At 40.9% G+C, this 18,385-nt stretch overlaps 1 protein-coding gene across 6 annotated transcripts in view; it reads left to right on the forward strand.

Annotated features, from left to right (window-relative positions):
• Nucleotides 1-18,385, forward strand: part of LOC109901021 (dnaJ homolog subfamily A member 1-like) — a 36,942-nt gene that overhangs the window by 15,352 nt on the left and 3,205 nt on the right. For 2 of the 6 annotated variants that reach the window (XM_031837578.1, XM_031837577.1), the window contains exons 2-8: nt 2,404-2,551; nt 3,364-3,547; nt 3,677-3,781; nt 4,270-4,497; nt 10,193-10,307; nt 11,079-11,194; nt 18,194-18,294. In XM_031837578.1, coding sequence (XP_031693438.1) covers nt 2,420-2,551; nt 3,364-3,547; nt 3,677-3,781; nt 4,270-4,497; nt 10,193-10,307; nt 11,079-11,194; nt 18,194-18,294 — 981 coding nt within the window. In that variant the 5' untranslated portion in view covers nt 2,404-2,419. Of the gene's footprint in view, nt 1-76; nt 505-2,403; nt 2,552-3,363; nt 3,548-3,676; nt 3,782-4,269; nt 4,498-10,192; nt 10,308-11,078; nt 11,195-18,193; nt 18,295-18,385 lie in introns of those variants that run through there. The other 4 variants (XM_020496995.2, XM_020496996.2, XM_020496997.2 and 1 more) reach the window with 4 other exon arrangements.

The following is an 18,385-nucleotide window of genomic DNA, read 5'->3' on the forward strand; positions in this document are numbered from 1 at the left end:
CCACTGTCAATAATGCCACGTTCAAAACAACTCGGAATTCTGAATTGGGAAATCTCTGACTTCAGTGCGTTCTCTGGAGAAAAAATCGCGTTCCGACTAAACACATTTTTGAAAGTCCATCAAACTCGGAATCCCAAGTCGGAAACTCGGGCATCTTTCTATAGCCCCCGACTTCCCGACCTGAAAATCACCGACGTCATGGTTTGACCTCGTTTTTTCCGAGTTGTCTTGAAAGCACCATTAAAGTAGGCGGTGCAAGTAGTAGAAGGTTCTGGAAGTTCATCGCCAGGACGGGTGTGTTATAAGTTAAACAAGGTCCTTTCTCTCAACGGCCGTCTATTGTAACAGGTAGCTAACCACAATTTAATGGTGTTTTCATTCTGCAAAAAAAGTAATGTTCCTAATTGGAATAGTAATAAACTACTAGCTAAGCTACTACTATCAGTTAGCTAGGTCGTGGATAGCTGGCCAGCTAACGTTAGCCTAGCTAGCTACCAAACCAAGGTAAGTTACCTAGCTGGCTAGCTAACTTAACTTTATCATGTTGGCTACGGGAAACTAGCTAGATGGGTCTCTTTTGTTTTGTTAGTAATAATGTAACGTTAGCTAGCCAGCGTTAATGACGTGGCTAACGTTCGACGCTAGCTAGCGCTTCTAGTATTGGCAAAGACCGTAACGTTAACGTAGAACCATGACTTTATATTTCATATCAGAGAAATAACGCTAATAGTAAAACATTAATGTTAAATTGATACACACCATTTTATAGAGTTCCCATAAGCCCATGTTACAGCGCTTATTTACAGACAGAAGACAGTAGACTAACGTTATCTGTGCTAATTAATGTTAGCTATCTGCGTCTGCGTGAACACCGAACGTTTACCTGTGTGTAAACTGAAGACAAACGCCACAAATGTGTCACTGAAAAATACTATCCTCTGCAACTGTTAAACCCGGTTAAAACAGTATACAGTAATGGTGTATTTAACATTTGAAGTTGATATGAGAGTACAGGGATTTATATTTCTAGAACCGTACCGCAATTGAGAATCGATTCACGTTTATTTGGTTGTTTTGGCTTCCAGAGCCCTTTAAACCTAACATAATTTAGTCCAATATTGGGCTCCCATAGCTATGTGGATCTGTGCAAAATTACTACAGTAAGTATCTCTTTATTTAAAGATTTCTTGCTGATGAAAGAAGAGTCATATGTTTTGAAAGCCGTATCCCAAGCGATGAATATTGATGCTAAAACACAGCGTCAGGATTGTAGTTCACATAAACCCGTCGTGGGCGAAGCTGAAAACAAGGGAGAAAGCAAATGTTTGTTAAAGAGTAGTGTTAGTATCACATTGCACATTTATTAATGACAGAATGCATTTTAAAATTCACGCACAGAAATACTTTTGTTTTGACAAAACAATTATTTTATCGATAGGAGTGGGGGGGAAGATACTTGTTGTGCTCGGAATTAAGGATAAGAAAGATGACACTTCTATTTCACACCATAGCCTGCCGAATTTGCAAGAGAATTTCTCATATTTTTATTTGTGGCATGGAGTTTGACTAGCCATGTACATTTACAAGCCTGCTAGAGTTGGTGGCATTTGGCCAAGCAATAAATACTGTTGTATGATGGAAGCTTCACATTCCAGATCAGGCTTCTATCTGAAGCTGATTTTCTGTAGATACCCTGAGTAGATCTAGCTTGCCTTGTAGTAGGACACCCCTCTGGTCTGTTAAGCATGTGCTCACAGACGTCTCACGCTGTTGAGCTTCTGGGTTCAGAAACTCAGATGTTAAGCGCTAACCCCTCATGTTGAAAATATATGTTGCTATTCACCAACTTTGTTTCTAATGCTATCTGATTGGGATATTTCTATCATGAAGTTGCAGTGGTGGGGAACTTGTCATACCAATAAGTGGTTTCAAATGCAAATAGAATGGCATTAGTGCTGAGCGATTTAACTAATTGACCAACTTCGGTTAAATGATTTGATTTCCATTAGATTTGATTTTTTTTCTGAGTGCAATGCTCAGTTTCTTTTAGATCAGATCAAGCCCGAACTCTTCCCAACAGGCCAATATTCTACATTAACTGCACTGAACATAATCCATTGAACGCCTAGTTGCTTCGTGGGCTATCTACATAAATGCATCATCTAAGATTTGATAGTTGGTGTTCAGCAGTCGTAAAGTATGCCATATTTACTTTGAAGAACTACTAAGATAATGATTTTGTAAGACTGCATAGCCCCCCCCCCCCCAAAAAAAAATATCAATCAACGTTTTTATATATTTTGTATATATTTTTTAACCAACCTCAAAGCACATCGCTCAGCACTATATGTCATACAGGAAGAGAAACTGACACTTGTGTGATTTTTTTTTCTTCTTTTGCAGACTGTAACCAACAACAATGGTGAAGGAAACCGGCTTTTATGATATGTTGGGTGTTAAGCCCAATGCCACACCAGATGAGCTGAAAAAGGCTTATCGTAAGCTGGCCTTGAAATACCACCCTGACAAGAACCCTACGGAGGGGGAGAAAGTGAGTGGAAGTATTCAGGAAACCACTTTGCGTCCATGATGGTCAGAGTTTATTTTTGTCGTACCACCTTTATCTTTGTGAGCTGTGTATGTTATAAACAATGTAAAACTCCTATGAATAGGTTCTGATTTATGACTAGTGGTTGAGTGGAGTTAAGTTATTCATGCCAGTGTAGCAGAGTTAAGAGGTACAGTAACTCCACAGCTAGCTTGACATTTCGTAGATGGATCTATACAATTGGTTCCTATTGTATAGACATTTCGTAGATGGATCTATACAATTGGTTCCTATTGTATAGCTCAAGTTTTTTTCACATTATCGAGCGGGTGGTCACGTGTGTTGGCAAGGTAGAGGACTCTGGTTCAAGCCCAGTCAGAGGCAAGTTCAGAGCGGGAGCGATGTATGCTAATCCAGCACATTGATGCCGGTTATGCCAGGTTCTTTTTAAAAGATGAATATGGAAAATACATAAATTGTTTCTACAGTTGTCAGAAAATTCTAGTAAGTTTAATATTTTTGAGTACTAGTTGAGATTTCTATTAGTAGTTTGCACTCTGAGAATTGATCGCGTTTGGGCGAGTAACCGAAAGGTTGCTTGATTGAATCCCCGAGCTGACAAGGTAAAAATCTGTCGTTCTGCACCTGAGCAAGGCAGTTAACCCACTGTTCCCCGGCCGCCGAAGATGTGGATGTCGATTAAGGCAGCCCCCCGCTCCTCTCTGATTCATAGGTGTTGGGTTAAATGCGGAAGACACATTTCAGTTGTACAACTGACTAGGTATCCCCCTTTCATTCAGTTTTTTTCTTCCCAGTTTAAGCAGATATCTCAGGCATATGAGGTGCTGTCAGACTCCCAGAAGAGAGAGGTGTACGACCGGGGAGGGGAGAAGGCAATAAAAGGAGGGGGCAGCGGAGGTGGTGGAGGTTTTGGATCCCCCATGGACATATTTGACATGTTCTTTGGAGGAGGTGGCCGACTGCACCGGGAGAGAAGAGGTAAAAACCAAATCAAGTACAGAGACAAATATTACTTTCCACAGAAGACTTCAAATTCTGGCCTTTGTTTTCTGTGGTTCTTCTTAACTTCTCTAGCTAATGCTTTGCCCCAATGTGCTCTCAACCTAGGAAAGAATGTGGTTCATCAGCTCACAGTCTCTTTGGAAGACCTCTTCAATGGCGCCACGAGGAAACTTGCTGTCCAGAAGAATGTTATTTGCGAGCGATGTGAAGGTGCTACGTTACTACACATGTTACATTGTTGGTTAACATTGGTCTTGATCAGTCCCTTATTAAAAGGGATGGATGAAAATGACCAGTGTGGTAACCCTAAAGTCATCAGGTTGAATAGCCCTGTGTGTTCATGCATGGATTGGATGTCATTTTAACTTTTTTTTACATATCACATTATGAACAATTAACTGTTAGAGGTAAATGCCTCGGCTAGGGCAAAACACTTAAGATTATCATCGTACAATGCCCAAACTGTATTGTTTGGTTCCATTTTTGTTGCTCTGACTATAAAATGCATACATAGATGTTTCTTACTCCAAGTACATTTATACAGCGGATCATTAATCCACAGAATCGCTATCTGTTGACTAGCATTTACCGCCCTGTCAAACACAGCATGTGGGGTTCTGTTTAACAGTGATGTAATGAGAGTTACTGCTGCAAACGACTGGGGTGATGTGGACTGACATGGCTATGGTTTGGGGTAGGTCGCGGAGGAAGGAAGGGTGCGGTGGAGATGTGTATGTCCTGTCACGGCACGGGCATGCAGGTGCGCCTCCACCAGCTGGGGCCGGGCATGGTGCAGCAGGTGTCCACCGTGTGCGGGGGTTGCCAGGGCCAGGGCCAGCGCATCAGCCACAAGGACCGCTGCAAGGCCTGCAGTGGACGGAAGATTCTGCGGCAGAAAAAGATCCTGGAGGTCCACATTGGCAAAGGTGAGGTGGTTGATTAGTTGTCCATCAATTGAAGTCTTTCCACAGCTCACAATTGACAAACATATTATAGTTAATATATACAATAAATTAAAATGTTCTACCCTGAATGTTTTTTTTGTTGCTATAAGGTCCAACAGTTCTTTGACTCCTTTGATGTGTGGAGTACAAATTGTCAAGAGCATAGACTCTGCCTAAATTGTTCACTATGTTTGTGTAGCGACGTGGGGGGTTGGGGGTGGGTTAAGCATGTTGACACGGGATGCGCCATGGCCCTGTTGACACCGTTACCTGACAGACCAAGCTGCCTGTGGATGGGAATGCAAGCCGAGTGACTGCCAATTTAACAGGTAAAAGTGTGAAGATTTTCTTTCTCCATTTTGAGGATGTAGGAGGTTTTAGATGTTTGTCCATTTAACCAGATTTTTGGATGTCTGTAATGTGATGTAACCTACATTTTCTTCACTTCTGGTCCTGGAGAGCTACACCGCTAATACATCTGATTCATGTAGTCAAAATCTTGATTAATTGGGTCTAGAGGTCGACCGATTATGATTTTTCAACGCCGATACCGATTATTGGAGGACCCAAAAAAAGCTGCATTTTTTAATTTATTTGTAATAATGACAATTACAACACTATTGAATTAACTTATTTTAACTTAATATAATATAATTTAGCCTCAAATAAATAATAAAAAATGTTCAATTTGGTTTAAATAATGCAAAAACAAAGTGTTGGAGAAGTAAAAGTGCAACATGTGCCATGTAAAAAAGCTAGCGTTTGATTTCCTTGCTCAGAACATGAGAACATATGAAAGTTGGTGGTTCCGTTTAACATGAGACTTCAATATTCCAAGGTAAGAGGTTTTAGGTTGTGGTTAATAGTATTTATAGGGCTATTTCTCTCTCTACCATTTGTATTTCATATACCTTTGACTATTGGATGTTCTTATAGCCACTTTAGTATTGCCAGTGTAACAGTATAGCTTTCCTTTCCTCGGCTCAAACCAGGAACACATCGACAACAGCCACCCTCGAAGCAGCGTTACCCATGCAGAGCAAGGGGAATAACTACTCCAAGTCTCAGCGCGAGTGACGTTTGAAACGCTAATAGCGTGCACCCCGCTAACTAGCTAGCCATTTCACGTCGGTTACACCAGCCATTAGGCTGATAGGCTTGAAGTCATAAACAGCGCTGTGCTTGCGAAGAGCTGCTGGCAAATGCACGAAAGTGCTGTTTGAATGCTTACGAGTCTGCTGCTGCCTACCATCGCTCAGACTGCTCTATCAAATCATAGACTTAGTTATAACATAATAACACACAGAAATACGAGCCTTTGGTCATTATTATGGTAGAATCTGGAAACTATCATTTCGAAAACAAAACGTTTGTTCTTTCAGTGAAATACGGAACTGTTCGGTATTTTATCTAACGGGTGGCATCCCTAAGTCAAAATATTCCTGTTACATTGTACAACCTTCAACGTTATTACGTAATATTCTGGCAAATGAGTTCGCAATGAGCCAGGCTGCCCAAACTGTTGCATATACCCTGATTGCGTGCAATCTGAAAACCAACGCAAGAGAAGTAACACAATTTCACCTGGTTAATATTGCCTGGATTTCTTTTAGCTAAATATGCAGGTTTAAAAATATATACTTCTGTGTATTGATTTTAAGGCATTGTTTATGGTTAGGTACAGTCGTGCAACGATAGTTTTTTTCCGCAAATGCGCTTATTACCCCTCTGGGATATGTGGGACGGTAGCGTCCCACTTTGCCAAAAGCCAGAGAAAATGCAGAGCGCCAAATTCAAATAAATTCCTATAAAAATCTAACTTTCATGAAATCGCATAATTTGCAAGATAACAAATTTAAAGCTGCACGTGTTGTGAATCCAGCCAACATGTCAGATTTCATAAAGGCTTTTCGGCGAAAGCAAACGATGCTATTATCTGAGGATACCACCATAGTAAACAAAAGAGAACATATTTCAACCTTGCAGGCGCGACACAACGCAGAAATAAAAATGTAAATCATGCCTTAACTTTGACGAGCTTCTTCTGTTGGCACTCCAATATGTCCCATAAATGGTCCTTTTGTTCTATTAATTCCGTCCATATATATCCAAAATGTCCATTTATTTGGTGCGTTTGATCCAGAAAACACCGGTTCCAACTTGCTCAACGTGACTACAAAATATCTCAAGTTACCTGTAAAATTTGCCAAAACATTTCAAACTACTTTTGTCATACAACTTTAGGTATTTTTTAATGTAAATAATCGATAAAATTGAAGACTGGATGATCTGTGTTCAATAGGGGAAGACAACAAACTGACACTAGCTTTCTGGTCATGCGCCTCTATCAAACCAAGTGACCCTGGTTCAAGATGGCCGTACTTCATTACACAAAGGAATAACCTCAACCAATTTTCTAAAGACTGGTGACATCCAGTGGAAGCGGTAGGAACTGCAATGAAGTCCCTTAGAAATCTGGATTCCCAATAAACTCTTTTGAAAAGAGTGACCTCAACAACAAAATTCTGAATGGTTTGTCCTCGGTTTTGCCTGCAACATAAATTCTGTTATACTCAAAGATGTGATTCAAACAGTTTTAGGAACTTCAAAGTGTTTTGTATCCAAATCCACTAATAATATGCTTATCTTAGCTTCTGGGCCTGAGTAGCAGGCAGTTTACTCTGGGCACCTTATTCATCCAAGCTACTCAATACTGCCCCCCAGCCATAAGAAGTTAAACCTGTCTCATCCCCATCTACACTGATTTTAGCATCTGACATCAATAAGGGATCATAATTTTCACCTGGGCAGTCTGTTACGGAAATGTAGACTGTTTTGTCCACTGTGTATGCATGCAGTGCTTTCGGAAGGTGTTCAGACCCCTTGACTTTTTGTTACGTTACAGCCTTATTCTAAAATGGACTAAATTAAACATTTTCCTTAATCTGCACACAATACCACAATGACAAAGCGGATACACATTTTTAGATTTGTCTTTATTTTTTATATATTTGGGGGGAAAAATACTATTTACCTAACTATTCAGAATCTTTGCTATGACTTTAAGCTCAGGTACATCCTGTTTCCATTGATCATCCTTGATGTTTCTACAACTTCATTGGAGTCCACCTTGGTAAATTCAATTGATTGGACATGATTAGGAAAGGATCACACCTGTCTATATAAGGTCCCATAGTTGACAGTGCATGTCAGAGCAAAAACCAAGCCATGAGGTCGACGGAATTGTCTGTAGAGCTCCGAGACAGGATTGTGTCCTGCAACAAGTTGCAACAAGTTTCTATCCAGAAGGAGGGTAATTTTCTTGCTCCCCGTGAATCTGTTTTGAAAAAGAACCCCTTTATTTATTTTCTACTAAATGTTGTGGCTGCTGTTTTCACATGTAGACACTGGTATTGTGCTGGAGATGATTGATAAGGGGTGGACTTGCCCATTTAAAAAAATAATGCTCACTCAGCAAGATCACTAGGTGTAACCTTGAGTTACTAAAGCCTTTGTGAATTTATCCAATGGACAGCCAGAGTGAAATCCCTATACTGAAGCAAACTGTAGTGTGTTATTTTACCTGAAATGCACAAGGTCCTCTACTCCGCCAATTAATTCACACAACACAATGGTCAACCGACTTGTTTTTCGTCATCTCTCTTCCTTCTAGGCTTTCTCTTCTTGACTTTATATTTCGATTGGCAACTTTCATAAATTAGGTGCATCTGGTTGCCAAGGGATAAACTAGAAGTCGGTTCTATTTGTGACGCAGATCACGCTGCAAGTCCTGCCCCTCCCATCTCCTCATTGGTTTATAGAAGTTGGTACCCACGTGCCATCTCCTCCTTGGTTATACCGACGTGGGTTTTTTTATTTCTATTTTATCCCTTGGCAACCAGATGCTCGTTAGCGTGCAATAATTGAATAATATAGATTTCAAAATTTATTTTTCAGCGCACGCAACGCGAGCGGTGTCGTCAGCCTGTTAACATGTAAATATTTGTATGAACATAAGATTCAACAACTGAGACAAACTGAACAAGTTACACAGATGTGACGAACAGAAATGGAATAATATGTCCCTGAACAAAGGTGGTGGGGGGGGGCGGTCAAGTCAAAATCAAACGTAACAGCCAGTATCTGGTGTGGCCACTAGCTGTATTAAGTACTGCAGTGCATCTCCTCCTCATGGACTGCACCAGATTTGCCTGTTCTTGCTCCATTCTTCCACCAAGGCACCTGCAAGTTCAGACATTTCTGGGGGGAATGGCCCTCACTCTCTGATCCAACAGGTTCCAGATGTGCTTAATGGGATTGAGATCCGGGCTCTTTCCTGGCCATGGCAGAACACTGACATTCCTGTCTTGTAGGAAATCATGCACGGAACGAGCAGTATGGCTGGTGGTATTGTCATGCTGGAGGGTCATGTCAGGATGAGCCTGCAGGAAGGGTACAACATGAGGGAGGAGGATGTCTTCCCTGTAATGCACAGTGTTGAGATCGCCTGCAATGACAACCAGCTCAGTCAGATGATGCTGTGACACACCGACCCAGACCATGACGGACCATCTACCTCCAAATCGATCCCGCTCCAGAGTACAGGCCTCAGTGTAACACTCATTCCTTTGACGATAAACGCGAATCCGACCATCGCCCCTTGTGAGACAAAACCGCGACTCGTAAGTGAAGAGCACTTTTTGCCAGTCCTGTCTGGTCCAGCGATGGTGGGTTTGTTCGGTTAGGCAGGTCCTTGTCTGGAGAGGACCTGCCTTACAACAGTTCTACAAGCCCTCAGTCCAGCCTCTCTCAGCCTATTGCGGACAGTCTGAGCACTGGAGGGATTATGCGTTCCTGGTGAGACTTGGGCAGTTGTCATCCTGTACCTGTCCCGCAGTTGTGAGGTTCGGATGTACCGATCCTGTGCAGGTGTTCTTACACGTGGTCTGCCACTGCAAGGACGATCAGCTCTCTATCCTGTCTCCCTGTAGCGCTGTTTTAGGCGTCTCACAGTACGGACATTGCAATTTATTGCCCTGGCCACATCTGCAGTCCTCATGCCTCCTTGCAACATGCCTAAGGCACGTTCACGCAGATGACAGGGCGTCTTTTGGTGTTTTTCAGAGTCGGTAGAAAATCCTCTTTAGTGTCCTAAGTTTTCATAACTGTGACCTTAATTGCCTACCATCTGTAAGCTGTTAGTGTATTAACGACCGTTCCACAGTTCATTGTTTATGGTTCATTGAACAAGCATGGGGAAACGGTGTTTAAACCCTTTACAATGAAGATCTGAGGTTATTTGGATTTTTACGAATTATCTTTGGTCCTGAAAAAGGGGCTCTTTTTTTTTTGGATGAGTTTATGAATTTGGTACCCTGGAGCGTTTTCTTGAATTCTACAAATGCTTTGACAAGAATGGAAATGAACTGAACTGGATATAATTTCTAACTAAATTTCATGCGACTAGTACTAATGGATCACATCTCTGGACCATGATAGTGTGGATCTGGTTACCAAACGCTCTAGGATCCAAATCATCTAGGGATATGTGAATGCGCCCTAAATGTTCCCTATGTCATGGTTGCGTGTGAACGCCATTACCAGAATTCTGATCAGTCTTTTCTTAATGCAGTTAAATACGGGCCAGTTGAGTTAAATTAATCCTAAATTGTTGCAGGTATGAAGGATGGGCAGAAGCTAGTTTTCCGCGGGGAGGGAGATCAGGAGCCAGGACTAGAGCCTGGTGACATCATCATTGTCCTGGATCAGAGAGTCCATCCCGTCTTCACCAGGTAAAAGATTAAACCTCTCATGCCAGTTCTTATTCACTACCTACCTCTCTACCCTATGTCTATATCACATTGTCTGATTGGACCAACAAATGTGTTTGTGCACATATTTGGCAGTTCCAATGTTCCACATGAGACCTTTTGTATTCTTCAGTGTTGTATTGGTCTGTATTCTGTACTCGCCTATAGACTCCTTTCTGTGTTTGCAAACATTGCTTTTGAGGGCGACACACGGAAGTTGGTGGGAGTTGTTATAGAAGTCCAGCAAAAAAAGGCTCTTTACATGTTGCTTATGAGTGCTTTTCACACTACTTTTGGATTATAATCAGGTTTTAAGGCTCGTATGAATGTCCTGCTTAATGCAAATCAACAGCATTATAAGTAAACATTTCAACCAGTAAAATGGCTATATCAATGAGCGTTCACATTCTAGCTAAAAACTGCTGCATCAAAGTTATTTAGCAAAAACCAAATATAATCTTAGCAACTGTTCACGCAATAATGAAAATATCATTGTAAACGTATGAGAACCCAAAAAGGTAATACAAGTTGTATGTTACTGTGTGACATCAGTGTGTCGTGTACTGGAAAAAGGTCTAACTAGGCTTGTAACAAAATTAAAATTTGGCCAATTTCAAGAACTGAATGGAAATTTTCAGCAACAAAAAATCCCCATTTGAGAGTCAGTCACTTCTCAGTTCTTGATTTTCACTTCCTGAATTGAAATGCAATTGATCGCAGTCCGGTTGGTATTGACTATGCTCTATTCTACAGGCAAGGGGACAATCTGATCATGACTATGGAGCTGCAGCTGGTGGAGGCCCTGTGTGGTTTCCAGAAGCCTTGTCAAACTCTGGACAACCGAAGCCTCCTCATCACCTGCCACCCAGGTATTTCACTTAACAGAAACCTTGTACAACATTGTGCACATTTTTTTTATGCATTTAAAAAAAACTATTGTGGTGTTGCACGGTATACTGGTACCATCGTAACGGTATCTAAATGTCATGATACTTATACCGTAGTACCGTTTCATATGATGCTTCCAAATTTGTCAGTCCTACCAATCTAAAGAACCTGCTGGCACCTGTCATAAAAAGTAAAATTTTAAGCAACAGCAACTAGGCTCTTGTATGTTCAATGTCCACTTCACTTTCATGCGCATCTCTCGTGTGGCAGCTGTGATCAGCCAGCCATCACCTACTTCTTTCTGTCCACTCTTTCTGCGCATCTATTCCTCCATCAGTTTTAAAAATATAGGTTAGTGGTGATAGCGAGTGGGTACACAGACCCTGATGACTCTTCTGTTACATTTGGTACATTGGAGCATTTTATTGCCTGGTATAACCAAGAGCACAGGCCAGTCTAAGTAGACTTTGCACGTGCAAGTTTGCGGTCATGCAGCCTCTGAGTGACCGGAAATGCACAACTTAATGACAGGCATTTTTGCAGCATACAGCCAAGAAAACGGCGTGTCTCTAGCTCAAATGGTTAAAGATATGACCCATATTACCAGCGCTACTTTTTTCTTCCTGCATCATTTTGCGCGCATTTGATATGAGTTCACAACCATGTTGTGGGCCATTTTAAACTAATCCCGGGTCGTTAATTATTGGTTTGATAACAAAAAACATTGTCATGTTGCCTACTAGCTAGCTAACAACCTGCTCACTTGACAGTACAGTGGTTCCTCCTTTAACAATTACGAGCTTACACCGCAGTAGGTACCCAGCATCACGGCTTCATTGTTCCAGACCACCAAGGAGGAGTTAGTGCACTCATTATGCATTTGGGTCCCAAGGTTTTTATAGGACCAATCATATCGAATGACGAATTTGACGCGAGCCACCAGTTCCTGGTGACTTTCTTCAGCAAAGATGGCTGACAAAACAATACAGCGGAAGCTAATTTAAGGAATTAGAACGTCATAACAGGTCAAGCAAAAAAATGTACAATTTGAGAGGAAATGTTAGTTAATGTAGACAATTGTACATGTTTTTTTGTCAAAGTTAATTCACAAATCATTATTTGGCAAGTTATTTTTCTCAGTATTATCCAGAACCAGGTGTATCAAAAGCCATTCTTTGAATGATGCTGTGTCTGCATGCATGTATGTATTAAAATTATACACCGCTCCTGGGACATCAATGGTTACACATTGTAACTATGCAATAGACTAGAAACATGATTTAAGTGAAGGCTGATTTTGTCATTCATATATACAGAATAAAAAAACAGTACATCCTGCCAGCACGCCCACAAGCGATCCACTCAGGCGGAGAATGGCGTGTGGAAGAGAGCAGGAGTGAGATGGGAGTAACAATCCAGGTTATTTGCGCTGAGACCAGCATAATAATCTAATGAAACAAGCAGGGAGCAGGTTTTGAACTCAACATTCTCGCCCGAAGTCCAGCACGCTTTCGACTATGCCCAAATTTGTTGGTTAGGGACAATTGTGGCTAAACACGCTTTATCAATTGGAACCTTTAATACTTAGCGGAACAATAGATTATTCAACCTTCACTAAAGAATTGTCTAATAGCCAAGCTAGGTGGGAACCCCCCTCCCCAACTTGCATCTTTCCACATCTACCTACACCCGGTTAAGGTTCTGAAGAGAAAAATATATACGTGTGTGTTGTTCATGGCTCTCTAAGGCACTGCATCTTGGTGCAAGAGGCTTTACTACAGTCCTTGGTTCGAATTCAGGGCGGCGCACAATTGGCCCATAGTCAGTCATCTGGGTTTGCCGGTAAGCCTTCATTGTAAATAAGAATTTGTTCTTACCTGACTTGCCTAGTTAAATAAAGGTTCAATTTAAACTGGCGACAACTGCAGTGCAATCAATATTAGGTGAACAGTGACTGGTGCTAAAAATATAACTAACTTGTTATGCAAGTGTTGACACACCAACAGATGGCGAGAACCTACACCAGACGAGCAATTCATTTCAACAATGTTCATTTTAATTTGACTTTACAGACAAGAGGGCTTAATTGGAGTCTTTCTTCGACGCCTAAACCTATATAAAATAGTAGTTAAAAAAATAAATAAAATAGGCCTACTTACAATTACAACCGGCCTCCCGTCCGCACAACACAGGGATTCTTTAGCTAAATAGCCAAGTACTGTACTGCTGACCATCACTTTGTACAGCGCCTGTTAATTTGTCATTGAATCACAGCCTACTTCAGCAAACGGGTGATTTAACAAGCACATTCGTGAAAAAAGCGCTGTCGTTGTACCAAAGCATAAACATCAATGCCTTTCTTAAAATCAATACACAAGTATATAATTTTAAAACTGCATATTTAGTTAATATTGCCTGCTAACATTAATTTCTTTTAACTAAGGAAATTGTCACTTTTCTTGCATTCTGTGCAAGCAAAGTCGGGGTATAGTCAGCAGTTTAGGCCGCCTGGCTCGTTGCGAACTGTGTGAACCATTTCTTCCTAACAAAGACCGTAATTAATTTGACAATTTTTCATAATTATGACATAACATTGAAGGTTGTGCAATGTAACAGCAATATTTAGACACTGAAAGAATAAACTTTTGTTTTTGAAATTATAGTTTCTGGATTTACCTTATTAATGATCTAAGGCTCATATTTCTGTGTTATTATATTATAATTAAGTCTATGATTTGATAGAGCAGTCTGACTGAGCGGTGGTAGACAACAGCAGGCTCATAAGCATTCATTCATACAGCACTTTCGTGCATTTGCCAGCAGCTCTTCGCTGTGCTTCAAGCATTGTGCTGTTTGACTTCAAGCCTATCAACTCCCGAGATTAGGCTGGCAATACTAAAGTACCTATTAGAACATCCAATAGTCAAAGATATATGAAATACAAATGGTATAGAGATAAATAGTCCTATAATAACTACACCCTAAAACTTCTTACCTGGGAATATTGAAGACTCATGTCGACATCATGTTTTTCAACACCGATGCCGATTTATTGGAGGACCAAAATAGCCGATACCGATGAATCAGACTTTTTTTTGTTGTTGTAATAATGACAATTACAACAATACTGAATTAACACTTAATATAAAACATCAATAAAATCAATTTAGCCTCAAATAAATAATGAAACATGTTCAATTTGGTTTAAATAATGCAAAAACTAAGTTTTGGAGAAGAAAGTCATATGTGCCATGTAAAAAAGCTAACATTTAAGTTCCTTGCTCAGAAAGTTGGTGTTTCCTTTTAACATGAGACTTCAATATTCCAAGGTAAGAGATTTTAGGTTGTAGTTAATATAGTATTTATAGGACTATTTATCTCTACTATTGGTATTTCATATACCTTTGACTATTGGATGTTCTTATAGGCACTATAGTATTGCCAGTGTAACAGTATAGCTTCCGTCCCCCTCGCCCCTACCTGGGCTCGAACCAGGAACACATCGACAACAGCCACACTCGAAGCATCGTTACCCATCGCTACGAATAACTACTCCAAATCTAAAAGCGAGTGACGTTTGAAACAGTATTAGCGCACACCCAGCTAACTAGCTAGCCATTTCACATTGGTTACACCAGCCATTAGGCTGATGGGCTTGAAGTCATAAACAGCGCTGTGCTTGCGACGAGCTGCTGGCAAAACGCACGAAAGTGCTGTTTGAATGAATTATTACGGGCCTGCTGCTGCTCAGACTGCTATCAAATCAGACTTAATTATAACATAACACACAGAAATACGAGCCTTTGGTCATTATTATGGTAGAATCTGGAAACTATCATTTCGAAAACAAAACGTTTATTTCAGTGAAATACGGAACCGTTCGGTATTTTATCTAACTGGTGGCATCCCTAAGTCTAAATATTCTTGTTACATTGCACAACCTACAATGTATGTCATAATTACGTAAAATTTTGGCAAATTAGTTCGCAATGAGCCAGGCAGCCCAAACTGTTGCATATACCCTGATTCTGCGTGCAATGAACGCAAGAGAAATGACACAATTTCACCTGGTTAATATTTCCTGCTAAACTGGATTAGTAGTTATAACTAGTAATTATGATTGATTGTTTTTTATAAGATAAGTTTAATGCTAGCAATTTACCTTGGCTTCTACTGCGTTCGCGTAACAGGCAGGCTGCTCGTGGAGTGCAATGGTTAGAGCGTTGGACTAGCAACCCCCGAGCTGACAAGGTGAAAATCACCTTTCTGACATAGGGTCCAGCATATCGCTTTATGATTTCTTCAATGAAATCTCGAGCCATGATATCTGAAAAAGGAGGCAACAGGGAATTATTGTGGAACAAATAACAGTCCGTCAGGGGTAGGCTGCAATATTTTATGTAACTTTTGCTTTGTAAATGGTCAAACTTACCATCAAATATAGGCCTGGTCCCTGGCGAAAAATTGCCCCCCACACATGGAGTTTGAGTGGATGCTCGGGACTCTGCTTACTTGATCTTCCTCCTTTTTCTTTAGCAATTTTGAGCAAATTTACATTATTGAATGTCTCGCCAGCTTTGAGCCATGCCTGGGCCTGCAGGACGCAAAGCTTTGTCAGATGAATCATTGGGTCGAAACTACAGAACAGTACAAAACAAGCGAACACACATGGTTAATGTTCTGATAATTAAAAGTAAATATGAAACATTTCTTACAGAGCCTTTCTAGAAGTCCACGCAAGTTTCTTCAACTGTCTGACTGTAATTAGAGCGACGTTGATGACGTGCCATGATGCCAGCAGATTAGTTTGCCTTTGTCTATCGCACATCCTCTTCATGAATATAAGCAAAAGTTTTTTATCATTTTTTTATCACGAGGGACATAAACAATAACTAGTAATGCTGCATACTCAACAAAAAAAAGTTAATCTCACCTTTCTGGTAAAATATTGCTATAAATTGCTGAGGTGTAACTTTTTTTAAATTTTACCTTTTAACTAGGCAAGTCAGTTAAGAACACTTATTTTCAATGACTGCCTAGGAACAGTAGGTTAACTGCCTTGTTCAGGGACAGAACGACAGATTTTTACCTTGTTAGCTCAGGGATTCGATCTTGAAACCTTTCAGTTACTAGTCCAACTCTCTAACCACTAGGTTACCTGCTGCCCCAAAAGAGAACAAAATTATAAAAGTATGAAAATATGAAATATTTTGACGTAGTTTTGACAACTGTGACATTAGGCTTGAAATTACTTATTGTTTCTAAATATAGTGTAATCAATTTATAAAATGCCTATGAGATTTCTCCTTCCTTATAACTGTAAAATGGGGCGCATGAGTGGCGCAGTGGTCTAAGGCACTGCATCTCAGTGCTAGAGGCGTCACCTAAAGACACAGCCTGGATTCGAACCAGGGTATCACAACCGGCCGTGATAGGGAGTTCTATAGGGCGGCGCGCAATTGGCTCAGCAATCGTCCGGATTTGGTCGCTGTAGGCCGTCATTGTAAATAAGATTTTGTTCTTAACTGACTTGCCTAGAATAAAATAAATACACATTTGTATATTTAGTGTTAGAATGTAGAAAATATGCAAAGGTCTCGATCAAAATGTCTGCCCCCATCGCTGTGAACGTCTGGCTAGGAACTCGCCTTTCATCTCATATTAATCTTGTCTGACTGTTTTTTTGTTTAAAATCTAAAATTTTAGATGACTGGCTATAAATCGCTCTGAATGTGCTACAGCAATTAAACCATTCTCCTGCTGTGTTACGATTTCAGGCATAGGGGTTTAGCCACTAACATTAAACGCTATGACGTAGGGTTCAGCCATGAGTTGATGGACAGTCTGAAGAGCGAATTAAATCATAGGAGGGACATCCCAGCTTCAAGTGGTGTCAGATTTCACATCCTTCTTCACACAGGCAACAGGCATACTCCTTCCTGTGTCCGTAAGAATGCTCAATGCTTGCCATTTCGATCTATGGTGTCCACCGATCGATTTCAACGAAAATGACGGTCGGAACCCTTACCAGAACCACGTAGGTCCCCTAAACAGGGGACTTTACAACGTTTGTTGCCTAATGTTTTTAAAGTTGGGAGTCGTGTGCGTATGTGTTTTGGGGGAGAGAGGTGTGTGTTTGAGAGGGGGATCAGGGGGGAGGGAGAGTGTTAACTGAAGCGTAAAGATTTCATGCAGTGTTTTCCCCTTACTGCCACAATGACATTGTAATGGTGCCGGAGGGGATGGCTGCCGTTTTTATGGGCTCCTAACCAGCTGTGCTATTTTGTTTTTTCCCCCTCATTTTTGTACATAAAGTTGCTACTGCCATCTCTTATGACTGAACATATCTTCTGGACATCAGAACAGCGATTACTCACCTTGTACTGGACGAAGATTTTTATTTTAATGAGTCAGACGCAAAGGATATACTGCTCTCCGCAGACCAGGCCCAAATCCCCGTCATTTGCGTGAAGAAAAGGCTACAGAGATACAGGGGGAGAAAGAAGGTTGGGGTGCCTCGTTAGGATTCGTATGCGAGTGAGTAAATCGTCATTACCATCGGTTTTATTGGCCAACGTACAATCGCTGGAAAACAAACTTGATGGTCTGGACGGTAGATCATCTTACCAATGGGCCATTAACTGTAAAATCTTTTTCACCGAGTTGTGGCTGAATGACAACACGGATAATATAGAGCTGGCTGGGTTTTCCGTGCATCGGCAGGACCAAGCCGCTACGTCTGGTAAGACGAGGGGTGGGGTTGTGTATATTTGTCAATAACAGCAGGTGCACGAGGTCTTAATATTAAAGAAGTCTTGAGGTATTACTTGCCTGAGGTAGGGTACCTAAGCGGTAGACCACACTTTCAACCAAGAGTTCTCATCTATATTCATAGCCGTCTTTGATACTTGGCTTAGTAAAATGTTGGTATCATGACAGCACTAGTTTATAGTCTCTTGAAATATTTTTTACCTTCGCAGGGGAATTGATCAAACCTGGCGACAAGAAGTGTGTCATGAATGAGGGGATGCCCATGCACCGCCGGCCATTTGAAAATGGACGCCTCATTATCCTCTTTTCGGTATGTTCTGTGAAACACACACCTTTCAATGTGTTCCACCATTCAGGACTTGATACTGCAGTTCAATATCTATCTTTATATTTATTCTGAA

Source organism: Oncorhynchus kisutch, linkage group LG12 (genome assembly GCF_002021735.2).
Source record: "Oncorhynchus kisutch isolate 150728-3 linkage group LG12, Okis_V2, whole genome shotgun sequence".
Classification (NCBI taxonomy): Eukaryota; Metazoa; Chordata; class Actinopteri; order Salmoniformes; family Salmonidae; genus Oncorhynchus; species Oncorhynchus kisutch.